The 27971-nt window shown below is 43.4% G+C and overlaps 1 protein-coding gene across 1 annotated transcript in view; it reads left to right on the top strand.

Moving 5' to 3' along the window:
- The first annotated feature begins 2083 nt into the window (after positions 1-2083).
- The window catches only part of CHRFAM7A (CHRNA7 (exons 5-10) and FAM7A (exons A-E) fusion), a 41137-nt gene continuing 15249 nt past the window's right edge, over positions 2084-27971 (top strand). The window contains exons 1-4 of the mRNA XM_054077993.1: positions 2084-2204; positions 2925-3064; positions 23806-23850; positions 27040-27149. Coding sequence (XP_053933968.1) covers positions 2156-2204; positions 2925-3064; positions 23806-23850; positions 27040-27149 — 344 coding nt within the window. The 5' untranslated portion in view covers positions 2084-2155. The remainder of the gene's footprint in view (positions 2205-2924; positions 3065-23805; positions 23851-27039; positions 27150-27971) is intronic.

Below are 27971 nucleotides of genomic sequence, written 5' to 3'. Positions count from 1 at the left end.
GTGATTTACCTGGCTGGAGAGCATACAACAGCAAGAAGGATTAAAGCTCAGAGAAGAGAGGTCATCTCTGGTGGGCACTGAAGGCAAAGGAAGGAGCCTCCGCTGGTCACAAAGGGCACAGCTTGTTGTTAAGTTGTAGCAGAATTTTAAAAAGATAACTTGTGCCATAAATGAAGGCTTCTAGAGGACTTCAGTATAGTGTTTGTTTATCTTTCTTTGCTAGCACCTAGCTGATCAACCCACAGAAATACTTGTGAACTCAACTTTTATTAGCCAGGATGTCTACAGGGAGCAAACATAACCAACCCTTCCTGCTGTTGGTATGTGTTCACACCAGAATCTCTTACTAGAAAGGTAAATCCTTTAGAAGGAATGCACCTGACTGAACATCGTTAATCGAGGAGTTGGGCTGTTGACTGCTATTAAAGAGTATCTAAAGAGATGAATTTCTGAAGTGCCTATAAAATTTCATAAACAAAAAATAAGTCAGGATTTATCAAAGAAATAGCTATGAATTATTCTTTCAGTGGTCACACCGCTGGAATTCTGGGTTTCAGCAGCATCTCTTGCAGGGTTTACCTTCTGAGTTCCCTACCCGAGCCCTGAGGACCTTGGGCTCCGTGTGCTTCTGCAGCGCTCACCCTGCCAACCCTGCCTTCACCACCCGGGGTGAGGCATCTGCCAACAGAGCAAGAAGAAGAGCCAACAGCAGAGGTCAGCCATGAACTGCAGATTTCCTCTCCGGAGTTCTTGCCTGAACAATTTATGCTGTTTACTGTACACCCAGAAAGATCTGGGGCACCTGTGCCAGAACAGCAGTGGATAACAGGAGCGGGAGGAAAGAAAATGAGTTTCCTTCCTAAAATGAGACAAGGCAAAAATCCAGGCGCTTAGAGTGCTGCCAAGGAAGGGCTGAAGTACAAATGGATAATAACACTCGCTTTCTCTGCAAATAACACAGAGCTCCCCTAGCAATTCGCTCCTGCCTGCTAGCTGGTCCAAAAAGGTCAAGAGCTCACAGAAAGAAAACAACTCACCACAAAACAGAAGAGAGAAATAATAAACTCAGCCCAGAAGAACTACTAAAAAGCACCTGAGCACTTTGACAGTGTGTTCCCCTACATCAGCTCTGCCTTTCAGAGATTTCCCATCGCCACTTGCTGGTTCCCACTACCTCCTGGTAAAGCTGTCCAGCACGGCTCACTCACAAAGGGCACGTCTCGGTGCTCCTGGCCGGTACGGCTGGATCGGTGCTGCGCCAATGTGCTGCTTGGGTCGCCCCTTGCTGCCTCTAGGCCCGTGCTCAACATTTTGAAATGTTTAAACGGTGGCTACACAAATAGGTCAGTGCTTCAGCCAAGACGTATTACCTGGAATTTTAAAGCTGAGAATTAACATGGACTAACAAGCTCCTATTTTTCTGGGTTATTTGAAAAAACAAGCATTTAGTTACTCCTCACAAACGAGGATGCTCTTCAATACCATTCTCCCTCCCTCCTTAGGACACTCATTTAATGCAGCAACTGGATTTGAAGGGCAGGGTTTCGAACTGAAAGAAATAACCCAGGTATGGTCTCAAAAATGTGTTTAAAGTTGCAAATGGGAAGGAGACAATTGCCAAAGTGCACTCCAGGCCAGTTTCCCAGCTGCGGGCATTGCCCCTGCACCAGGGAGGGGCACCGTCTTTCTCAGTCACATTAGTCAAACACAACCTAATCCCCCTCAGCCACGGTTGGTTTTTGCACATGGAGCCCCGAGCCTGGACCGCAGCGCTGCGGGCATTGAACAGCCTCCCGCCCCGAAGGGGACCGAGGCCGAACCCCTGCTGCGCCCCCGCCGCCCGTCCGGTGACCCCGTGAGCGCAGCAGCGGGAGGGGCTCGGTGCCGATAGGGGGCTCGGTGCCGATGGGGGGGGCTCGGTGCCGATAGTGGGGGGAGGGTCGGTGCCGATAGGGGCGGGGCTCGGTGCCGATAGTGGGGGGGGGGGCTCGTTGCCGATAGTGCGGGGAGGGTCGGTGCCGATAGGGGCGGGGCTCGGTGCCGATAGTGGGGGCGGGGCTCGGTGCCACTGCCCCCGCGCGGGGAGGCGGTCCGGGGCGGTCCCCAGGCTGCCCAGCCGCAGGGCGAGCTCGGCCGCGGGCGCAGCGGGGCCGGGATGGGCCTGCGGGGACTGGCGCTGTGGCTGCTGGCGGGGCTCGTGCGCGGTGAGTGCGGCGGCGCGGGGAGGCGCGGGGCGAGAGAACACCGCGGAGGAGCGGAGCGGGGACCAGAGGACCCGTGCCTGCCCGGACCCGCAGCGACTTCATCCTCCCCGGGACCCGCTCCCTCGCGGAGAATGGCAGAATAACGACCCTCCCTGGATTCGAGGGGTGAAGGGACAGTAATCCCCGAGTATCGGTCAGGGCATGGCTGCAGCGCCGCTCCTCTCTGCCGGGTACCCGCACGGTGTCGGCAGCCGCACGGCAGAGCAGAGGGCACCTGCCCCGAGCAGTTGTCAGTCCGAAGCGCTCCGAGCGTGGGACTCGGCAAACCTGTGGCCGTTCCGCCGCTGCCACAGCTGTGCCTGCCGTTCTGCTCAGAGCTGCGCCGGGACGGGTGGGGAAATACTGGTAGTGGATTTCCTCTTCATCGCTTCTTGCTGCTGGACAACAGGGTGCGTGTTGACAGAGCACCCGGCCAGCCAAGAGATGATCAAAGAGGGAATCCCCTTTATAGTCTGGGATGAAAAGAGACAGCGATACGTTTGTGATGACATTTTGCTGTAGTAGCTAATGAACCAGAGGAATTACGGCGGCATTTTTCTGGGCATGCAGCCCATGAAATAATAGATACGTAATACCTGATAGCAGAAAAAGAGAGTGGATCCTAGCTTAATTTTCTGATGTCGAATCCTAATTATCTATCTGTTTATTCTGTGCCCAAAGAGTCGCTGCAAGGAGAGTTCCAAAGGAAGCTTTATAAGGAGCTGCTGAAGAATTACAACCCTCTGGAGCGCCCAGTTGCAAATGATTCCCAGCCGCTCACCGTCTATTTCACTCTCAGCCTCATGCAGATCATGGATGTGGTGAGTCCATAACCTTCCAGGAAACGACTTCTTTAAAAGGGTGGATTTTTCCTTCCCAGAAGGGAGATTTGTGATAGTGAGGGAAGACTGCAAAGTATTGGAAAGCACAGATAATTAAAGACACAATGCCAAGTTTTGACTGCCTTTTTAAAGCAGTAAACTCAAAAGTCTGCCTCTTTCTTTGATCTCATCAGTTTTTCCCCGACCTTCTTAGTAAGAAATATTTTAAGTGAATCCCAAACTGCTTATGTTGTCTTTTCAATCCTTCACTGTACCTGGAACCAACAAGAAGTGTGGTCTGGTGTGGGGGGTGAGATATGCAAAACCAAAGCTCTTGATTTTTGGTGGTCACTAAAGAACAACAACTTATTTTTGGAGATGGGGAGGAACATAGAGGAAGGGAGTGTCCTCACCAAAATCCAAGTTCTTTTACTCCTTATCTTATTTAGACAAGATTGCTATATAAGCTATGTATTATATATATTATATATTACATATATATAGATATTGCTATATAAGCTTAACTTTTAGCTGCTCCATTTGCAGCCACAGCTGATTGGTGTATCAGTAGGTACTTCTGTGCAGGGCTTGGCCGCCTTCTGAAGCGCACTGTAGGATGTTTTGGGTTCAAATGAGTGTAATTTAAGCTTTACCCAGTCACGGTGACACAGATCAAACTTCACATGTAAGTGGGTTTACAGCATTCGTTTGTACTGAATTCAACTAGCTATGGCCACTGATATGGAAGTCAATTACTGAAAACTAGTAGTTAACCTCAAAATGCCATTATTTTTCCATCAGATGCTTAAAGTTTGAGGCACAACAAAACTTAAAAAAAAAAAAGGAAAGAAATAAAGATGGGATTATTCCTGACAAGTGGCTTGCGTTCTGTTCCCTTGCAAGCTGCTGATCACCAGAATGCAGACATTGTTCGTTTAGTCTCTAAAGGTCAGCGCGCACACACAGAACTCTGCAGGTTTAAGTGCTCATAGTTTCTGCACACATTTTTTTCAGATTTTAGATGTATTAGACCTAAGGTGAAAACTAGGATGTGTGTTTCCAGTGTGATGTTTACTATTTGCTGTAGTGAGAGTAAGCAGTCGCAGACAGTTGTTTCAGTGCCAGTGCCACTAAAGCCAGGAGGCAAAATATGTCAGTTCTCTCCCTGTCTGCAGCAGCTGAGTTTTAATATCTGGGATATCAATGAGCAGAGCAGAACTGCGTGAAGTCACATATTCTTTGAATGAAAGCAAGGGAAGAATATGTGTGATGCAGAGCGCCGCAATTTCAGAATGTGCCGGGAGATCGAACTTGGTGCAGGTTGTGGCTGTGCTACACAGGTCCCCGAGAGCTGTGAGAGGGCAGCCAGGCATGCAACTAAACCCCTGACGCGAGAAAAGCCTGTCCTGGTGGGCTGCTGTGGCGGAGCACACTTAATATCCCACCAACTGCTTGTGGGCACGCTTTTGTTATTAATGATGTTTATTATGTGTGGGCTTAGAGATTCTGGAGAAGAGGGATCTCCTCACACTGAACGCTGTGCAGACGCGGGTAGCAGGTGAACAAAGAATCAGTCAAGTAGACAAGTAAGCGAGCATGCCTTTGGACAAGCAGAGACAAACAGAAAAAATATAAAAGTGAGGAACAATGCAAAAGGAATAACTGACACTGTGTTAATAAGGGTTATATTAATTTCATTATTCATCTTGTAATTGGATTCCTTTAGAATGTGTCATGGTAATACAAAGACAGAGGCATTTGAAGGGCAGTGGGAGTCATAAGGACAGGTCAGGTCAGATGAAAGTAAGACAATGAAGCTCAAGTGAAGAGAACGAAGTGCAGCATGGGACAGAGTGCTTCAAAGGTCTGATCGCCTGAAGGTTTCCATCTGGGTTACTGCTGCATCTATTCTTGCTGGCCCAAACCTTTATGCATCTCTTCCCATGTACAGCAGGGAACGTGGAGGACAGGGCAGAAATAACCACTTGTTTCTCCTGGGCCCTCTATCATCTGTGTGATGGAGCTTTGGTCTAGCTCCTCTTTCTGGTGCATCAGGCCCCTTAGTGGCGTCTGCAGCAGTTCCTGCTGCCTGGAGTCTATAAAAGTTCTGTATATCTCCGGCTTTAGTTAGATTTTTATCTTTGGTAGTAATAGGCCGGTATGTTCAGGGAAGCTTAGCCAGTCTGTTCAAAGCCTGCTTAAACTGCGCACCTGAACAAAACTCCACATTTTAATGTATCACTGCAGAATTCAGCACAGCACATGCTGCTTCAACTGAATCTTAAAGCAGGCTTCAATAAGACCCCTTCCCAACCATGGACTTAGTTTACAAGGTCACCTTCTGCAGCTCCCTTTTGGGAGATGACCTCCTGTTGCAGTATGTGCCTTCTCACAGCCACCAGAGGAACTTTTGCTTTGGTGGAGGACAGTACAGTCTTCTCCAAAGGATTTTTGTACAATCTTTTTTTTTTATAACTGTGTGTTTGGGAGACGCTTCTTTAGTGCTTGGTTTATTTTTATAACCAGCATAAGACACTTTGGATGCTGTGGTGGTTTTGTCATTTGTTTGTTTTTGTTACTCTTAGGACTAGACTATAATGTCAGAATTATCTCAGAACAGGAAAGCTTGAAAAAGTACTTTGATCCAAAATAAAACAGGCCTGTGAACAGACTTAATTTTTTTCCCTGGCTTTCAGAAATTGCACTTCGGGTGTCATTCCGTATAGACACATGCAGTCTGAATATGTTAACCTAACATCTTTTTAATTATCAGCCACCCTGGGAAGGTCTGTTGTATGGCCAAACTCTCCTAGTGACGACACAGCTTACAAAAGCCTTCTTTACATCATCAAAACCATTTCCTGAGGAGAACAAGCTGAATGCCCACGAGACTTTTTTCCTACTTAAGCTGCATCTCTGCTATAAAGGTTTCCTTTTCATTCCTATGAGCTGATGGTGGGATGCTCTCTTCCCCACACTTGTGACGCGGCTATAACTGTGTCCTTGACAACCACATGAACATCTGGCTGTTGTCGACCCAAGTGGCTAAAGGCCAGCAGGCTGTTAATTTCTTCCAGAATTGTCAGGTTTAATTAAAAACTGTACAAACTAAAGGGCTAATATCCACAGATCACTGGCCAATCTGGCAGAGTGCGTGACTGGCAGTCTTGGCTAATATGATTCAAAAGGGATCCTATGTGCCTTTCAAAAAAATGCCTTCATAATCAGTAAAAAGCCATAGGTTTTGTACTGACAGTTTAGTTACAGCTCATTCTGCTGGCTATAAAACTGACTGCATTTCTTTCTCAGAGATCTGGGATTGACAGGCAAAGAAAGAAACCAACCATGAAATAAATTAAGCTTCACACTATAAAACAAATGAGTTTTCTTCATTGTCAACAAGAAGCAAATGCTGGTGGGAATGACAGCTATTTGCAATAACAATTACTGGTTTAACAAGCTAGAAACAAAACATGTCACCATCATACTTCCCTGTAGTTTATATATTCCCTTCAATGGTTTCTCAGCTGATACAAGCTGTACCAGGAGTCAGACCTATCCTGAGCAGATCTGTCAAATCCCTGCCAGAACAGATTGAGGCAGGCTGGGTTCTGGCTGCTGCTATTCCTCACGTGAAGTCTCTTCCATTCCAGTCTGATTTTACTGGTAGGAAAGGGGAGACACCCTATGAAATCTTTTCCTAACACAGCAGATGTTTCCTACCTCACATTTTTAATTTCCTTCTAAAACTAGCTATTACTTCTATCCTCCGCTTGCAGATATGTTTATCTTTTTATTGGTGTTGCATATTAATATGTGTGCTATTATCAAGACTGCATCACGAGGGACCTATAAGTGCCACTGCACCAACTTAATCTACTAGAAAATAGTTAATAAACCCTCTAATGAGAATACAAGATAGCATAGTGAATGATACCATGTGCTGCTAAATGGGAAGGGAGAACGGAAAATGTAGTCTGGGACACAAGAACCAAGAGGAGAGTTCAGAAACCAGGGAGTGCTTAGAGAAGTGGGAATGCATGGTAGACCTGAGAGACAGCAAAGGGGTTGGAAGAAAGGTGGAATTTAGGTGGAAGAGCATAGGGGTGAAATAGAAAGAAAGGTTTGAGAAGACTGAATTTTAAAAAAAGCTTCTGTGTCAAGTTAATAAGAACTTTCAAGAGAGATGCAGGGTTTCTTGCAGTTCGCTTTATTCCTGTTTTTCTTAATAGAAAAAAAAAATCACTGCTTTTAAACCTTTGCAGATAGTCTTGCAATGAAATCATTCCAAAGTGAGAGCAAAGCGGAGACGGTCAACTGGCCAGAAGTGCTCCTCAAGGACATTTGAGTTATCATATCAGAAGATGGAATAAGAGGTTTCTTTTAATAATTGTTTCAATTTTCTTGAAATAAGAAACACTAAGCAATTTGATGGAAGAGATGAAAAATAACCTACTTCCTCTCTGATCTGCTGAAATCTCGTTTCAAAATTCCTCACAGCAAAGCAATGTATATTGAATGAAAGGGCTGATAATAAACGTCTCTCTGGATCTGAATCAGAAAATGCTTGGAAATATCTGACTTAAGAAAACTAAACAAAATTTAAGAATAAGCACAGAAGGAAAATCTTAAATACTACGGGTATCTGCACACCTGAGGAGAGGAAGGGATTAAGGGATGGTTGTTGGTGGTCAAGGCCATTGCTTCAAGACAATACCAGAAAATACGAATGCAATGTAGAAAAGCTACTTATTTTTCTCTCCATCTCACCTCATCCCACTACCTGCACAGAAAGCTCTAGTCTTTGGCCTCAGCCTGTCTGGGAGTTCAGTGTGGTGTGGAGTATGAACCTAACTTATGCTTAGGAAGAACCTCCAGCACAGGCATTTTTGAGAAACAGATTCTTGTAAGACACTGATTTTGTATGATTCCCACACTGGGTAAAATGGCAGCCACCCCTTTTTTACACACTACGTAGAGGCCAACACCTTCTAACGTTCTGATTTTCTCTTGTAACATCCATCTCAATAATAGCCTCAGAGGAGAGTATTCCGGCTCTACCTGTAGGGTGAGTGAACACAGAACAGACGCAGCAGCTGTTCCCTCTCTGCCACATCGCATGCAGAACGGGGGATGGCGTACAGACACAAACACGTAATTTTGTGCCTAGCCTGACACTTTTGCAATAGACGTATTTGTACCTACTGTAAGTTAACAGAATGAAGAGAAACGTATCTGCGGGAATACCATCCCCAAAAGTTATAAGATGAAACCTTAAATAATTGCATAACGACTGTACATTTACACTGCAAAGCACTGCTTACAGACACTGCTGTGAAGCACTGGAATACATCAGATACACAGTGGTAGTTCAAACTCTTATTTTTGCTGCTATCTAAATGAGCAGAAGAACCCTACAGTATTATTTTAGTTTGGAAGGGGCTTCCAGAGGTCACCTCGTCCACCCTCCTGCTTCAGCTAGGCCTAAATCGATCATGTTTCTCAGGACCTTGTCCAGTCAGGTACCGAAAGCTTCCACGGAAAGAGATTCCACAGCCTCCCTGGGCAACCTGTTTCAGTATTTTACTGTCATCATGGTAGACTTCCTTTCCTAACATCTAAGCAGAATTTCCCATGTTCCAACTTGGGAGCAACACAAAAACACTTCTAGAAAACTGAGGCACCTTTCCTTCTTCAATAAAGATAATTCTGGTGAAGTATGACAGATTTCTTGACTATTTGCAGCAAGGCATATTTTTTGACTTGAATAAAGCCTTCTTGAATAAGGCTCCTAGCAGAAAACCAGAGAATATGGCCTTTGTAAACTCACATGGCAGAACCAATTAGGAAATCAGTTGTTGATGGTTCACTGTCGAAGTGGTGAGATGTAGTTACATGCTGGGATTCCCCAGGAACCGATACTGAGTCAGTCCTTTAATTTCATTTCGCCTGGAAGGTAGAATAAGTAATATTTTTATTAAATTTGTGGATGACATAAGTTTGGGGCGTGCTTAGAGAATACTGAGGTCAAAACTAGAATTTAATATTGTCTTGTTGTAAAAGTAGAGTAAGAGGACTGGTTTGACCCAATTTGATGCATGTTGTTTTCAAAGCCAAAATTGCGTGATATTTTGAGTACTATGTTTTAAGAAATATCTGGATGTACTGGAAATAATCCATCTGCTAGACGCTTTGGTTGGATTGAATTAGACATTTACTTGCTCATTAAGTAATTTACTACACAATAATTTTTGCTTATTTTCCCGTTTCTCCTATTTCTATTTTAAATTTCTAGTTAGGGATAAGAAAAGTGCTGAGTAGTTGTTTGCATGTACTGAGCGGCAGCAGATTCTCAAGAGAAATCCTGTTCCTTTAGGCTGTTCAGTTCACTTATGGAAACCAAAGGAAATATGAAAGCATGCAAACTTTTTAATGTTTATCTGAACTCAGTCAAAGTTTGCTCATCTTACATTGCCCTTGGTTACTTGTATGACTTAGATTTATATATTCAAGGGCTTTCGTCCTTGTTTCATTTTATACAGTGTAAGGGATACAGTTGACTTTAACGACTCGTACAGTGCTTAGCAAAGCCTCTGTGTAGGGATCTGCAACTCAGTATTTGCAATCGAATACCCCGGACCCACCAGGCAAAACAGTAATGTGAAATATCTTAAAATTATGCTGTCATGCAAAGAAGCAGAGCAGCTTCTGTAAAGAAACCGGCTATAATACAAACATCTCCCTCAAAAAAAAAAAAAAATTACATCTGGGAAGATGACTAAAACGACCAAATCAAGCGGCTTGTTGAGAAGTGGTGCTGAAGAAGTTCCTAAGCTGTTTATCAGACCTCAGCAGCCTCTTTGCAAACAATGGCTGTGGCAGCAGCTCATCAAATCTGCATTATTCTTCTAATTTATAGCATTCATTTATGTACATTAGAAAAAGCCCCTCCAATCTTTATTTCCTTCTCACTTTGCTGCTTGATCTTTATCCCCTCCATGCTAAAGGGAGAAACTTTTCTCGCTTCTATCTTGCAGCCATTTCCATTCTACCATGATTTATTCCTGAGAGTAGGAAACTGAAACAGTGCTTTCTTAGTTCAATACCTATGAAAGTTACTGGATTGTAACAGAAAACAGAGTATTCTGCTTCAGGAACAGATCTTTTCAAATAACAGCCTAAAATATTCTGATAATCAATCTGTTTAAACAAGCAGACGGCACCTCTCCCTCCCCTGCTGTGCCCAGAGACCAATACACAAGAGAAACCGCTACACTAACAGAAACCGCAGCGTTATTGCTGTGATATTTGCCTGTCCATTTTCCCTGTGCTTCTAAGTGTGTTCTGGTGCTTTTTTTGGACTGTTTTTCCCTTCAGCATCTTTCTTCTACCTCATCTTCTTAGGCAGTATTAGATCTAGAAAGAATATTTTGAACACAGTCCATATTCTGTGGGATGGAATGGGAAGCAATGAATTTCAACTAATTTAAGGCAGTTTGCAGGAAGGAAAAAGGGATTGACTAAAGGCTATAAGAAACCTCCTGAGAACAGTTAACTGGAGGACACTAGAGATGTTCAGAACTGTTCTGCTCTCTCTTCCACAAGAGAGGTCTTTGGAATTGTAATACAAACTAGCTGGGGGTTTGTTTGTTTTTAATATAAGTAAAGGAAATCGGTTTCTCTAACATTTTTCTCATCTTTTGTGATGCAAATAATCAGCACTAAACACAAAAGCTCAGTACTTCGTTTCTTTGTTTTCTAACTACGTTGGTTTGGATGCCCTGTTAACTCCAAAAGTGAGTAGACAGCTACTGGTTTGCCACTTGTGATGAGGAGGGTTTGCTGTTAAAATGACATCATTTCTGTCATGTGCAAGTACTACACAACACATCACGTCACTTTTAATACCCAAGTTCATACCCATTTCTTTTCTGGGAAGGCTTCTGGCAGTGCTGTGGGAAGATGCTGGGGGCTGGATGAATTATCTAGGGAGAAACAAGCCATGGGTCAGCCTCCCGGGCTCTCCCCACTCGTTTAACATGAGGCGCACGGGTCCACAGGCTGGCTGGCACAGGGAAGGCAGAACGTGCTGCCGAAGCAGTGCCCCAACCGCCAACACTGTCCTGGGGAGCACCAGAGGGGCTTGGATCACCAGTCTTGGTTTAACATCATTAAACAGTGGTCCTGACGGGCTGCAGCTCGCATTTGGGTTGTGTTCTCTCTCATTTTAAGGCTTTATTCCCAGACCTGCACAGATACAGTGACTGCTTTTCTCACAGAAAAGCACACGCTATACAAAGTTTTCACCGATTTACAAAACTAATAGTGCTGACAGCAGTCGAACAAAGTATGGCCAGAGGATTGCTCGGAAACGCTCTTCTATCTATGAACAGCATATTAACATAGAAACATTCAGATGTTAATTACTTCAAATTTAGATGATACAGATGTGAATTCTTCAGTTTCTCCTGAACTCTTCACTGTGCACAGACTCCCAAACAATCCAACTGTTCCCAATCTAAATATATCTGAGTTACAAAAAAGACAAGGAAGAAATGGAAGCTCTCACAACGGATTGGCAGCAGGGACCGTGTATTTACAAGTGCTTATACAGAAAAAGGAATCTTTTCAAATTCACTTGGAATTTTAATTACTTAAATAATTTATTGTTAATGTGTTAGCTGATTTATTTTGAAATTTTAATTGATTCAAAATTACAATAATTAGTTTCCAAGAATAACTGGAAGAAGCCTTTCAGATTTAACCTTCACTTACGCTTGTGTGTTCGTGCCTGTTACCCAAAGCTAGAATTGGATTTGTAAAAAGGAAAGGTTGTTAACATTGGCTTCAAGAGCAGCTCACTGGGATGTGCTAAGAGCACGGCATGACGCCGGGTTGCTACTCATTGGCAGCAACATAAGAATAGGATATTTATCCAGTTTCTCTCTCCAGAATCCTCTGGAGGTGAAGCTGTATTCGTGTGGCCTGTAGTCACGTCTCTCTGTTGCCTTTATGCTTCTCATAATGGAGTGGCCTGAAAGGAAGATGATCGACAGCCACATGCAGAGTTGATGGACCCACGCACATGTTTAATTATACAGCACTTTATTAGTTTGTTCTCTGTGGTTGCCACCCCCCTAATTACTCTCCATAACTACCCAGTTGTGTCGGTTAAGTGTTTGAGGGAAAGGAGGCAGCCTGTTACCCGCTACCACCAGTGCTACTAAATGCCAGAATGAAGACAGAAAAATAAAAAGCACTGGTAAGTTTGACTGAACCCTTCACTGAGCCCAAGAAATCCAAATACTCATTTTTATGGATTGTGGAGTGTTCACGCCATCTCTGACCCCGCCAGACAGAAGTGTTCTTTTCATAGGAGAGTTCGCTCTTTTGTGTTGCAGAGAGCAGCAGCCTGAAGGACTGTGTAGGTGTTCTGACATTTCAGTCATGACGCTTGTTGCATTTGTGAAGAGACAGTTGATTTTTATCAATATATTCCTCTCCGCCAAGCTCACAGTTTTTCAGTACCTTTGTCAGTGACACAGGCATTAAAGACAAGGGGGGACCATGTGGGTTTTTAGGGAAAGATGAAAATGAAGCCCTGTAGAAGAGAACTCTCAAGCTGTCCCTCAGAGGATGTAGAGTAAGGAATAACTAGTATTCCTGTAATGCTGATTCATCCTCTCTACCCGAGTTTTTAAGGTGTCTTTGTAGTACCTCTGTGTCAAGAGCTGCAGAGATGTTCAGCAGGATAAGCAAAGTATTTTGTACCATACCCTTCTCCAGCTATGTTTTTATTGCCGTGGTGATGTCTGTGCCGTATCCTAGACTGAATAGAGACTCCCCAACATGGAGGAAAATGGATTGGGTTACACATCGCAGGACTTTTGGAGCTACTCCTTTTTGCTTCATTTGCCTACACCTGGCAAGATGGAGATAAGACAGTAGAGTTTGAGAGTCTGGCTGGGCTGAGCACTGGCGCTTTGCTCTGAGGCTGGCTTCAACCACAGCCACTGCACTGGACAGAGCTATTCCTCACGGCTGTGTCCTGTTCAGGTCTCTATCTCTGTGGCTCTGGTGTTCCTCAAAGGTTTTGCAGTTTCAGCATGTGAACTGATGCTAAAACATGGATAACATACTCTGGTGAAGTGCGGAAATTTCTGTTGCTGTTATTCACAAAAATAGAAGCCTGCCAGCAGCGGGCTGGTGCCGGAGCTGTGAGCTCCAACTGCATGAAGGGAGGGGAAGAGATGGCTTTGTGTTCAGATCCTTGTACCTATAACTTCCCCTTCTCTCCTCGAATAAATCACCTGCCTTCCTTCCGCTTTAGTTTGCTAAATATACACGCTATAACAACATTTCCATATAAATTATGAACATTTTGAGGAGAAAGGTTTAATAAAAAGTCAAATATAACTTAAAGCTGATTAGCAAGAATAAATAGAGTCAAATCCTTTGATATAATGCTGTCCTGGCATTACATTTGGGTGTAACAACCTGGCCATTCAACTTCTATGTTCTGCACCTAACCTTCAAGCAAATAAATCAAGCTGAAAAGCTTTGATTCCCTCTTGTTTTAACACTGTTTAAGGAGTGAGGCTGTGGGGGATCTGTTATTCCCTCTTAGTCTCTGGAATGGTTGGTAGTTCCCAGGTCTCGGCTGGGATGCCTTTCTGTATCACTGACAGTGATAATCAGCACCAAGTGCCAGTATTTAACACTAAATCAGGGTTCAGTGCTCTCAATGGGAGTGTGCCATACAATACAATGAAATCAGGAATTATTTGTAAATAAACCAACAGAACATCGTTATTACTTTGCACGCTTGCAATAAACCTAACTGCCCTTTAGCTCTATGCTATATTTAATAGCTGAACTGAGTGAAACTTACAGTGAATCATGGGGATTCATCAGATAACTTGAAAAAACACGCATCCTCCTCCTCCTGCTGCTCTTGCAACAGAATGATTTTTTTTCACCCAAGATGTGCTGAACGACGTTATTAGCTGTGCGGTACTCTGCTCATTTCAAACGCCCGATCCCTGCTTGTCTTTGCAGAGATGAATGTGTCCAAGTCTAAATACAATCTCTTGTTAACAGTGGTCTACTGAAAAAAATGGACTGCTATTACAATTATGTCCCCATGGTAACGGAACTGGTACATCACGAGGCTCTTAAACATATTTATAATCTCCGCTTCTTTTCTGTGTAACTGGGTGACAATACACCTCAAGCCCGCTGCCGGGGCAAGCCCTCCTGCAGCCAATGGCACAACTGGTGCACCCTGCACCCTATTTTAAGGCAGCTCCTCGCACAGGTGCTGTGCCGGGAGTTGAGATGGCTCTGCTGTGCTCCTTCTCCAGTAGCTTTTCTGGTGTGTAAGGTTTGTGCCCATCTGGGAAGACTTGTGTACATTTTGAGCAAGCTCGACACCGTTAGCAAACCCTGCCTTTCTTTTAAAGCAAGATAAAGTATTTGAGGGGGGAGTAAATGCTTCTTGCAAAAGTATGTATGATTAGCTGGTGTGGAGAGACCAACAGGTTTTCAGACTTGCAAAATAGAGCACGCATGGCCCAATTTAAAAGAAATACCCCCCCCAACCCTCCCCCCGAATTTCACCTGAAGTAAGTTAAGGAAAGCGGTTTGGCTTCTCATCTCTCACTCCAAACTCAATTTTAACCCAGGCAGAATTCAAATTATGTTTTTCTTATTTTTATTTAAAAAAAAAAAAGTTATTCAAAAGGCCAAAAGTGAGTATCTACTCCTATCCCAGCAGCACAGAATAGTTTAGTAACACTTCAGCATTTTAACCCTAGAAACTTCCAAACTTTGTCAGCACTTTAGCTATATGCAGAAGCATAGTTGTCTGCCATATTCAGGTTCACTTCCTCCATCTTTTGTTTCTGTCGTTCTTCTGCACCTGAACAGTGCACAGGACAGGGGGAACCTAGGCTTTAGTACCCATGCAGAACATACATCTGAAAATTCCTTTTGTTTTATAGACTTACACGTAGGTCAAGCTCTGCAGTCACCGAGTTTGAATTGCTACTGTGGGTAACCTCATGGCAAAACTCATCTCAAACACATGCTGGCCCTAGCATTAAACACAGACAGAAGTGTAGCCAGCCTAGTGTCAGGCACCTTTCACCACTCAGAGCAAGAGATTTCCTTTCCTCCTCTCCCACTCCCTTCCTCCCAGCTCTGGATGCTGTGTCTCACTCAGTGTTGCCCAGTGACCTGCCGACCATCCTGTTGCAGATTGTGCTCTGCGAAGCCAGGAGCTCACCGTAGTGGGCTTCACCATGGCTAAAGCTTGCAGCTCTGCATCCCTGCCCAGAACCTTGCTGTGCCCACGGCAGATGCTTGTTTCCTTTCATGGTAACACTCGGTGTTATTTCTGCTCTGTTGCTCAGCCTGTGTCTTCTGCTTGTCCTCGTTACTACATATAAACATCTGGAACCAAAGTCAGCAGATGTGGCAGTTTAAGCTGCTACATGTTGAGCTGTGTAACTGTCCAAAGACAGCACTGCTATGGTTATTTATAGCAGTGTTGAAATCTGTACTACTATGTAATGGTTTTGTAGCAGTGCTGTAAAATATTCATTTGGCACTGTTGCACTGTTATCTGTAGCCAGGCATCATTTGCCTTGTGTTCAATTTGCTGAAAATAATGTGCTTGTACGTTTGAAGAAAGCTTTATAAATTATTTTTTTAAAAAGCAATTGTTGATTTTTCTACTCATTTAATCACATTTATAATAGTTCATTTAAAAAAAAAACCCAAAAGATAATAACTAGTCTGAACAATTTTATGTGTTCTTGATGGCAGGGACACATGAACTTCTGAGACAGGGAAATGCTCTACAGATCCCAAGTACTGCATGCCATAAGTCATTCCCAAAAGTCAGAGCCAGCACAGCCTGGCTGCCTGGCTTCAAGTACTGCCGGCCCTGTTTTACTTTCCAGCCCAGTTAATAAAGACAGTGGCATTACACACATACATGTACGCCAGCCTGGATGTGTGCATTTCAAAGGAAGATGGCATAACTAGATACTGCTTTGAAATAAGTCTTCGTATCTTGAACTTTAAACATGACACTCAGATTAAGTAAATATTTATGAAGACAGGTCACATTTTGAAGGTGAGAAGCTACACAGAATTGCAGTAATAGCAAGGTGAGGTCTTGGCTATCACAGAGCACTATCTGCTAAAGAGAGGGAGCTTGAGCTGGAATTTCTGGTTTATCCAGTATTATCCCTAGTAAGTGTGGCCCACTCCTTGTACAAGAGAGAGTTCTAGTCGATATGGCTAGACAGAGGAATCACTGAAAGTAGGTCATGGTTCGAAAACAAAACAAGAACAGTCAATGAACAGAATGAGTGTGCACAGTCAGACTTTAATCCCATCTGTCTCTTGTAGGAAGCTTCACTGGATTAATAGTGACCCTTCCCTATTTATCTGTACATTTGTTTATAACATTGGGTTGATAAATCCAATGGTCCTTAGCCCAAACCCACTGCACGGGTGATTCAGCTCTTCCACTTTCTCCTTTCCTGCTGTACCTGCCAGCATAGCATCTTGTTCAGCTCTGCTGCACCGTTCCCGTGATGTGAAGAGGCTGATTTGTTAGTTCAAATAGGAGAGATGGGAACTGTCACTGCATCTGGGGTTGGCACTGCCACTCTGTCCTTCAAGATTATGGGAAGTGCTTAGGACAGCAAGTTGTGTTGGGACTCCGCCAAAGATCTGCCCTGCGCTGTTCCTGGCCAGAGCTGCAGGGACTTCAACAAACTTCACTCACTGTATCACAAATCAAAGCGGGGGTTTGGGGAGGTGCGGAGGCAGACTTCCCCCCACAGGGAAACTCTATTTCCCATATAACTCTGCATTTTGAGTTAGTCCCAGAATAGCCATTTATTGCTTTGTTCCTCTTTGAATTTATGGCCCAAAGTCAGCCTTCTTGAAAAATAAAAACAGTAACCTGTGCCAGTCTGTGTTATCTCCAGCAACAAAACTCCACTTTTCCCCCTTCAGGAGCAATTCTGCAGTGCCAATCTCTATTTCTCAAGACCTTCAGCTTTACAGAGTAGGAAGAGCAATTCATATGCCATCCATCACAAATCTACTGTGCCTAAGAGCTCCATAGAAAAGAAGTTCTCTTTTCAAATTTCACTTTAATTAACTACTCACATTTCGGTTTGCCGTAAGATTTTAATTATTTGATTAAGAAAAAGCTAGAAGAAATTAAATCAAAGATCAAGAAGCACACAAGGTAAGGAAGGCTTTTTCAGGCTGAATTTCAGAGATTTAACTGCAAAACTCACCTTAATGCTACAGGAGACACTTAGCTAAATAAATTCCTAGCACAGCTGCAATTCCTTGTGCCTAAAGGTCTGAAAGAGCCAGAGACAGTCTGAGTTGGAAGGTGAGAAAGTCACTATCAGATATCATCCTAGCAGTGAAGGTGCCTCAGGGCTGAATTTGGCTTTGAAGTGGAATGTGGAAGAGAAGAAAGGGTGATGTCGTAAACGCCTTCAGCCTTCTCTGAGGTCGCAGCAGCATGCAGTGGCTGAGTAGAAAATAACTAACACCAACTTCAGGAGGTTTTTAGCACCAAGAGAATCAGGGCAAGTTAGCAGCTGACGAAAAGGAAGCTGGCCTAAGGCAAGCAGAAGCCCAGGGCCCAAGTCATGCAGAACTGGCACGCTGTGCTGCCTGGGCTGGGCAGGAAAACACATCACCTTAAACTCTGTTTAAACAGCATGCAACAGTTGCTGTAATTTTGCAGCAGCGTTGCTTCCAGCAGCACTTTGCTGTACCCCTACAGGATTAAGTCACAGATATCAGAACTCTGTTTGTATATAAAAATCTCACTGATACGGCAAAAATCAGAACACCAAATAGAAATGTATGTTTAAGTTTGAAGTGTCACAATAAAAACGCAGGGGAATAGCGAAAATTTTTACTTTCTACTTGTGACTTTTTATTGAATAGTTTTACACTTGCATCTATTTTTCAAGAAATCAGAGACATTCTGTGTCCTGTTCCTAGTGTTGAGACTCACATGCTGGATCATAGAATGTTATTATTATTTATGCATTGGAAATATCTGTTTACACACTGTTTTCTGCATAATTGGAAATATGTGCTGTCAGCCAAGTCAAAAACATTTTGCTATGATAAAAATATTGCTGATTGCTGGAGATATTGCTGACTGCTGGAGAAGTGAAGGGAAATTGCACTAACCTATTCCTTTTGTGTTGAATGGGAGGTCAGAAGGGGGAGAAGCATCAGGAGTTCAAATGTCTTCCTTCTCGCTAATCCTGTACACTGACTTTTTCATGCCTAAAAAGTCTGTTTCACATTGCCAATTCCCCATGAAGCTTTTTATTCTTCTGCAACTTCCAAATACTCCTTAATTCCATCCAAATTTGCATTTTAATGAATCTTGCCTTCTGACAGGTGCAGTGTAGGTGATGCCTTAGGCTTCAGGGGTAGTGAACGTGCACTCACTATGCGGCAGCTCGACTGGGCACCCTCTGCTACACTCTGCCAGATCAAGACCCGCTGCAGCCACAGCCCCCACTGACAGATGACAAGCAGTTGTCCTTGGCAAGCAGCTGCAGTTTTCATTTCAGTGTCCTTGCACAAGCATCAGGCTGGATTTTTTATGTAACTGATTTTTATCCTCACCCCTGAGACAGCAAAATTCCATTTTGCCCGCACCACTAAGAAGCCTTGAGCTACTTTTAAGACAAAAGTTTAAGATTCAACTTGGCACGTGAAGAGAGGATAACTGCAAGTCCCCCACACTGACTGAGCGTTATAAAGAATGAGGTCAGTGTGCTGTTTTCAGGTGGGCTCCAGGTGGCTGGCGCTGGGCCACATGCTGCTCTGGCCACACAGGGTGCTGGTGTGCCCCAGTGTGATGGGCAGCAATGGAGAACCCTGGCCCCTTCATACTGGCCTAAGTTCCGAGGAGTTCAGATTCACCTTGTCACGCTGGCTGCCTGGGTACTGCCACAGCATCAGCCCGTCAGCTGCCCTTTCACGAGCACTTAACTCACCCTTCAGCCCGTGCTCTCAGTGCCAATCCTACAAGAATTAGGCTTTTTCACTTCATGCCATTTAGTGAGCTCAGTTTGCAATGCTAAAAAGGAAGAGGAAAAAACCCCGAGCTGCGTGAAGTGAAAATTGAACACAACAGGGTTCTAAATGATGTGGGGAAAAAAACGTCATTGAGTGCTACCAATTTGACATTGTGGATCAGAAGAAGTTGGGAATGTTTAATGAGCAAGTGTTGAGACAATGAGATAAGAGCTAACGAACTGATTAGCGTTCTGGTTTCAGGGGGATGACATTCAAGCAAACAAGAGAAAATCTATACAGGGAGTGCAGGCAGTGCCTTGCGTGTCTTTTACTGGCTGCCAGCCCATTTTTAATTTCAGATTACAATGATTAACTTCAGTCTTGCTACGAGGGACCAATCAAGAAGCCAGCGTTACTGCCATGACAAGGGATCTCTGAAAATGTTTCTACAAACTCTTACAAAAGCTGAGTGTAACCCAAGCCCAGTTCAGAGAGGCATTACTTTTTCTGTAATTTAGGTGAGATTTAACTGTGTAAAAATAAAGAATCTGGATTTGGAATGCAAGAATTGCAACTAATAGATTTTAATCAGGACAATACTTTATGCAAGTCTTTTGGGAAGTAGGTGTTTCTTGCTGGGTGCTGCACATTGCTGTCTGCATGCCAGTCTACTAGCATATAAACTTATTTTACTTCTTTTCCGCTTTGCTTTTTCCTGCATAGCATTTCTAGTGTGGACACCAGGTGTGCCGACACCGTTTTGAAAGTCAGCAAATAATGTTCCTTACGATGTTTGTGATGTCCAGGCTAGCGTCCTTTACCGAGCATTGCCAAATTTCCATCTCTTTTACACATCCTGTTGAACACGGGTAAGGGAAGAATAGTGTGAGGTTCTGATACTGCACTTCCAAGGATGATCAGTCTGATGACCATTAAAACTGAAAAGACAGACAAAACCAGAGATGGGAACTAGAAGAATGGAAACGGTGCAATTCCCTTCAAAAACTTCCAAGAATTGTTACTTCTACCTTCAAGAATGAGCGAAGGACCATTTGGGTCTTCCTGATGTCAGCTATTTTACTGTCATTAACTACACTGCCATAAAATAATGTGATAAGCAGCCCAGTAGCCTTCATAGATCGTGACTACATTATGAATCAAGCAGACCGAAGCAAACTCCCACCTGCCTCCCGCTGCACGAATGAAACCTCACTCTTCATTAGCCGCGCTACGTGGCCAGTACGACCCGAACAGTAACCTGAAGGAGGTGGTATGGGAAAAAGGAACACCAGTCCAAACAATGTGATGTAGTTTCTGGTCTCAAGCTCTGACTCCTTTTCTCACCATCTCAGCATATATTGCAAAGTCCTTTTTTCACTGCTCCTTTATAGCAGAAGGGGTTTGTAACAGCAGCTGCCTTGCTTTTGCACTCAACACCTTTTCTGTAAGTGAGCATTTACAAAATACTCAAAGTAACACAAGAACTGGTGAAGTTCTAAGAAGCATTTCAAGTCCACCCATTACTGGGGAAGCACTGCACAGCTCTGGTGAAAAAAGTCGTTAATGCAGTTTGCTGTAAAACTTTTAAAACGCTGTCAAAACCCTCCTCCTAGCCAGGAGAAGCCCTGTGGGATGTCTCCTGCCCAGCTTTGCTTGGGACCACAGAGAGGAACAACCATCTAAAATCAGTCTTTCCTCTAGCGATGGGTGAGTCAATCCAATAATGACTAAAATGTTGGGAGCCATTTGCTCCAACAAATACTAGGAAAAAAACCACCACTATAAACCAAGTCTCAGCATGCAGCGGAGTTTTTATAGCTGAGGAGCAATGATGGGATTTATGATTCAAAACGCTGATGGAACCTTAAATATAGTGATCCAAGTGGGAGTAATTTTGTTCACATATACTCTTTCAGGCCCAAATGCCCAAAATAACAGAAATACCAGGAAGTCAGCATGACCCATCTTCATTTAGAGCTTGTCTTCACCATACAAGTTAATACTCTCAGAATCCCCCCTTTCTGGTAGGGTTGAGTGAAAGATCACGCTTCAGAAGAACTCCTGGCTTTCAGAATGCATCTGGAGAGCCTCCGGCAGGCAAATCTAGGATGGCTCTGCCCAGATGCCTGGTAGGATGGTAGGCAGCTGAATCATCCTGCGAGCTGCACAGCTGGACAGAAAGTCTACTGTCCCCTGGGCTCTGTGAGTGTGAGTGCTCGGTGACGGCTCCCTAGCCTGGTTCGGTGATGGGCGCTGGTTAATAGTACAGCTGCTTTCTGGGACTCCTAAAATAGTTCATCTGACTACGCTGTGGGCTTAGGGCTTCAAAATAAATCCCCACGGCACATCACTAGCTTTAAGCATCAGCAGCACCCCAGCTTTAGTACAATCCTTTCATGATACTAAATAGGGCATTTTTGAAATGCCACTAATCTGAGGCCAGGGCCGCTCACATGTAGAAAGAGATCACACTGGGAATAAAATGTGAGTTTAACTCAGAGTTTAACCAGGCAGGAGCACATGCCATTTAGCTAATAGTCCTAAAACAAGCTTCCACAACATAATGGATTCTGAATTGCTCGGCCCCTGTGAGCAGCCAGTTATGCCTGTGCAAAGCAACACAACTACCACCTGCCCGGCAGAGAAACCCTACAGCAGCGGTGCTCTCAGCTTTGCTCAGGTGCAAGAGATGGGACATTGCGCTACAGGAACTTGTCACATTTGTCTGGGACAGCACACGGAGCTTTGAAAAAATGCTGTGGAACTTGTAATGCTAAGTTATCATTGGTGGTATTTCCATCTGACCTAAAAATGGCTATAATGACTATAAGTATATAGAGGTTTTACACGTCCTTAATTTGCAACACTTAGTTCACAGTGAATGATCTACTAAGGATTGTTTCTTCATTTATTGATTACAGATCCCACATAAACTAGTTCTGTTGTGCTCTAATACTATAAACACTTAAGAGCTGAGAGAAGCATTGTATTAATGTTAGTATGTCTAGAGAGTAACAGCTCCTATTGCAAAGGAGTTCCTGCTTTGCTGGGCAGACATCTTCAGCAATGCCTTCAACAGGATAATTCAGCATAGCTTAATAATGTATTCCTGAAACCAGAAGGTTAAAGAGACACGTTTGCCCAGGATGCCATTTAAATGAGTGGAGATAGTTTTGAAAAAGTACCATTCGTGGAGGTGAAGAAGCAGAAAACAGAAGTGCTGGATCACTAGTCTAGTCTGCGCTTCTTTATATCTTTTATTTTACTTTTCACTTCAAGGGAAGGCAGGAACGTGCATTTAAGGGCAGACCTTATTCATGCACAATACTAATCATAACCTAAAATCTGTTTATTTGTCTGTATGTTCTACATTTAGTCGTGATTATACACAACCTAGTAATGCTGGCATACATTTACTGATGCTGCCCCTCAAAAGGCTTCACTTGCTTTAAAAATGACATTGGCCCTCGCATTTTGTATTTGACTTTACATGCTATGTAACTTGTTACATTGTGCTGCTCTGAAAAGGCTTCAACTGAAGGTCTCTCAGGACTTTTGTTCAGTTAAAGTCCACCAAACTACAGCAAAAGAGTAATGAGTACTGACCTTCTGTAAAGAGGTTTATCAAAAAAAGAAAGTTAGGGGTATTTATTTATTTATTTATTTTGTATGGAATGAGATTAAACCTTTTTATTTGGCTATTTTTGGGCATTTAGGAGCAACATTTATGTTCAGGATTGACAGATTTAAATTCAGAGGTGTGGACGTACAAGCAACTCCAAGAGGTGCTGCTGTACAGGTGGCTGAGACTTCCCATGACACTTCCTTAGCCTGCAAACGAACCTTTTCCTGGTGCCGGGACAGGGCTGGCGCAGTCAGTTTGGAGAATGTGTAGCACTGACAGTCTATAGAGTGTATTCCATGAGCCTCACACAGCCCATGTGGATACCGATACGCTGCCTCTGCAGAAACCCGGTCACCAACGTTCTCCTGTGCTCACACAGGGAGGAATTAAACTCTCTCATTAACTACAGCATTAGGATGGCTGGTGTGTCACCTGAGCTGACTGCAGGCGAGGGGGAAGGCCTTCCATTTGGAACTGTTCCAGGCAGAATAATACTAATGTTCTGCCCTGACCCCATTTTTCTGGTGACCCGACGCAGCACTTCTTGTACAGCTCCCCTGCTACCCGCGGTGCCACCTGCACGTCTAGAAGCTCCTCGCCACGGCCTCAGCACGCCTCATCTGAGCCGCGGCACACTTCTGGCATTCAATAGTGTTTCTATTACCTGCGTGTGCCTGGTGTGTAATGTTAATTAGTGAGGGGCTGCTCCTAGCAAAGGTCAAACAGGCAACCCCTGCTGGAACCTTCCTTGCCTTTTAAGAGTCTTCATTAAAGAAGGAGCCCCAGGGAAGAGCCTAGCAGAAGGATACTCTAAGGAAGCAGTCTGATTGACTGTGCTAATAGACATTAAAAAGTACCTGTAAAAACATCTAAAGTTCGAGGCAATGATTTCCTTTGCTTTAACAGGTACCTCAGCACAACCAGCTATTTCACAATAGTCAAAAACATTTACTGATGTTGTTTTAACTGTACGGTACTAAGTTGTGGTTTGGTTTTTTTTCCATCTTCCTCTCCTCCTTCCTCTCAGGATGAAAAGAATCAAGTATTAACAACAAACATCTGGCTACAAATGGTGAGTTTTGAAACAAAACTTTTTTTTTTCTCCTCCTTCGATCTCTTGAGTTTAATTTGTTGAGCAGGGTGTATTTTAGGAAACTTTCCAGCTTTTGTTCTGTATCTTGCTATGCTGTTCACAAAGCTAAGCTGGATGGAAACCTGTGAAGCTCTTGATGTTGTTTCAGGTATTTCTGAAAATTAAGAATTTGAGTCACTACATCTGAGTAAGTTACTAACTCCTTGCAGATGATTTAGTCATGCTAACCTCTTGATGGCCATAAGACACCAGCGCACTGAGAGTCCCGTGCAGGTTAACTGTAGGTGCAGGGGCCTTATCGCCCCTTTCAACAAACCCATTATGTTGGGACTATACACACAAAAAATGCTTTTCATCTGCGATAGCTGTGCTGACCAGCACTCTGAAAATTGCCAGATGGTTCTTCTGATACAGGGGGAAAATTGTTCCAAAGATGTTCATCATCTCCTGAGAGCAGCTGCTCCTGAGAGCTGTCCTCGCTCAATGTCTCCATCATCTGACCTGTATTGCTCTCTATCTCTTTGTGAAATGGCAAGAGGATTTTAATTAAATTGGCCACACTAATCACATGTTTTTCAAAATGTTGTTGTTTAAAAAGCATCATCAGGAGCTAACTGTGAACATAAGAGGTTTTTCATGTTACTTCTCCAAATTCTGGGTCACGGTTGCCTGGCTAAAATGAGTATTGGCCCATCAGTTCAGTTCCCTAATGTTCAGCTGGGAACACTATACCTTTTCCTGGTTTCCCACATTGTTTTGCCCACATAGGGGGTCCATTTTCTTTAAATATATGGAACAGATAAGTGAATATTCAAGAACTTTACATGAACATTTTTTATTTCTTTCCTCTGTAAGGTTAACTTGTGAGAGAGCGAAGCAAAGGAGCCTGTGCAGATTTATTCTGATTTGATAGGAGTTTGTGGTTTGTGCCTTACAAAGTCGGGGTCATGAGGGGAACTTTCTTTATGCTGTGGTAGCCTGGATGAGAATTTGCCATGGGTTCGATTCCCATTTGTATAACAGAAACTGAACTGCATGCGTTAAGTAAAGGTTTACAGAAGCATTTCCTTATTCAAGATAAGCTGCTTTCACAGAAACTTTATGCCTTTCAGTTTCTTTAACCACCTCATTAAGTTTAAATGCATTCTTTTTTTGTTTATTATAACATTTTTTCCAGAGCACCTCTCTTGCGCAGTCCTAGGCTGAAGAAAACAAATGAAATGATGACCTAGAAAGGATAACATGGTTATTCCACTTATTCACAAAGAAAAGTTGACATGGAAGAAGCATTCCACTTACGTTACTATACAGCCTTGTACATTAAGATTAAAACTGTCAAATATAATATGGTTTTGGCTTTGAAGTACAATGACAAAAGTTGCTATGATTAAGAAACCATATGAAGAAATTGATTACCAGGAAAAGAGATGACAATTTATACTCAAGAATAAGTTATGACTTATTTTCCTTCTCTTTTATCCAACACCATCGTTATCCTTTTCAAGGTTGTTTTTTTTTTCCTTAAGGAAATGCCTGACTCTTTTTTATAGTCTGTATTTCTTTTGATTTATTCACCTTAGCACATACAGTAAGTGGAGCATGTCAAGACAGCAAGAAGCAGGTCACTTGCTTACTAAATAAATGTACCCACGCTTCACGGCCCGTGTACACATTAAAAAAACAAAGAAATGTGTTTGTATATTAACTGACTATTAATGGTACAGTAGACAGATTCAAAGCATGCTGAAGGCAAACATATGTCATTGCACTATGCTAAACAGTCTGAAGTTAGCTTCTCCCTGAATTGCCCTCTCTACTCCCTTTCTTGATATATATGTGTGTATAATCAGAGATGTAGCTTAAAAATACGTTATCTAATCTTCTCTGAAATACTTAAATACAAAAACTAACTTGGGAGAAAGGGGAATAGAAATTTAGTGTTCATATGTGCAGACTCTGACTACTATCTCCATGGCAAGACTGCTCAGTATCAGAATCTTAAACCCAGTCTCAGTTCTGGCAGAAACCTTGCCTTGTTGCACAGATTAACACTAACCCAAGTAACCTGAGCTATTTGCTGTTTTCATCCCTATCAAATGTACTTCAGCTACAGTGGAAACTGTAAAGTTAAAACGAGACAGCTTGTGTCCAGCTGGATGGGTAAGCACTACACACATGGCTACACAGAGCTAAACAATCTGCTTCACATTCTCTCTGTACAGACTTTAAGTTTTTTGTCACTGTTTGAGGGTCTTTGCATCATTTGGTGTCACCCTATGCAACATCTTATCGGCCATAATAACTCTTAAAAGAAGGTAGAATAAGAGTTGTTTGATATACGGATATAAATCACTGTAATGCAATGCAGATGGAGAAGAACAGCAGAGCCTGCGGCAGACAACCAAGCTGGTGGGCTGCGAGCTCTGCAGTGGCTCAGGTGCCTGCACCTGGGGCAGTGCTGCTGTTTATGGCTGTGCACAACCGTATGTTTGACAGTGTCTGGGGTGCAGCAACGCTAAACACGGCTCAAACCTCCATGGTTTGACTGGGACAGACTCCCTGCACTGGCAGTCAAGAACAGGTTGAAAGGAGCACCGGTGGCCCCGGGGAGCACGCGCCCAGAGCAGGGCCAGGAGGGAAGCCTGAGGGTCAGCGAGGTGCTGCTGAGCACCTGCCCCGCGGCTGCCTAGCTTTAGGCCATGGCAGCCACTACGACTTGCTAAGCCAGAATTAACCTTTCTGCCATTCCAGTTGTTTTCCTGTCGGTGGTAAGCGTTGGCTGCCACACCTCGTGTCTATAACCCAAGAACTGAAAACAAAGTTGTCTCTGAAGATAAACATAACTGGTTAATGTATGAAATGTAAAGGAAAATCTGATCTATCCCAAACTGGCACCTGAGACAGCATGAACAATAAAATACAAGCAACCCAAATATTCTTTTATAGGCTGTTACGTGCACTGCAGTGTGAATTGAAAATGAGATTTTTATGCTTTCCATTGAGCTCTAGGTGGCCCAACTCACCCTTTCCAAACATGTCACTCCCTAAAGCTAAATAGCACCTCTTGAACAAGAGAACACCTCTTGTTTGAGGCTATCGGGTCCTTAGAGAACTACAGGAGACCAGAGGATGGGATAATCCAACTTACTTTTTGTGTGTATGTCTTAGTACTGGACAGATCATTATCTACAGTGGAACGTGTCTGAATACCCTGGCGTGAAGAATGTCCGTTTTCCTGATGGACTGATTTGGAAGCCAGATATTCTTCTCTATAACAGGTAGACACACTTTTTTTTTATTCACATGGGGAAGGAGAGAAGATCATAGAATTGTAGAATCACAGAATAGCCCAGGTTGGAAAAGGCCTCAACAGCTCAAGTGGTCAAGCCTTTATGGGAAAGGGAGCCCAGATGAGATTATCAGCACCCTGTCCAGTCACAGAGATTAGGCAAGGCAAATGATATAATCATCTCATCAAAATGCAGAGGTTTTGAAACGCTTTTCCAAAATTCTCCAGGTTTTTGGAATACTGGAAAATCACCAGTGTCCTGTTTATACAACAGAAGGTTGCATTTAGAAATAAATCGTAATGATGACATCCTCCCTACCACCAGGTCCAGCTAGGTTTTGTGAGAGAATTAGAAAACTAAACTATTCTGGCTGTGTTTAATGGCACAGGTAGTGATAACTTCCTCTGAAATTATTTGTTTGGTTTAAATGTTTAATTCAAATTTGACTTTTGACTTGTCTAGTTTTAGTTTGGATTTCACTGGAGAGGTAGGACAAGTAAACGCCAAGTAAGTATGCTTGCATTTCCCTGTGTCCATTTTTGGTGTCACTCTTTCTTCCTACTACAAAAGCAGCCGAGAATATTTGCTGCTCTCCTCTTCAACATATCTGTTCTGAGTTGGGCATATTTCAGGGATAGACAGATTGCCATCAATCCACTGCAGATCCTTTGGCTGACATTGATAAATTCTTTGGCTGCACCATTATACTGTAGCTCCCGTTATGGAATTCATTTAGTTTTAAAAGACGAAGCACCAGGGGCTGCCTGCTCGCTAACAGCTTGCCTTTTTCTGCAGTTCCTGTGGGCCTGC

This window comes from Cuculus canorus, chromosome 12 (genome assembly GCF_017976375.1).
Source record: "Cuculus canorus isolate bCucCan1 chromosome 12, bCucCan1.pri, whole genome shotgun sequence".
NCBI lineage: Eukaryota > Metazoa > Chordata > Aves > Cuculiformes > Cuculidae > Cuculus > Cuculus canorus.
The sequence above is the reverse complement of the archived record's forward strand: the minus strand, read 5'-3'. Positions and strand labels throughout refer to the sequence as shown.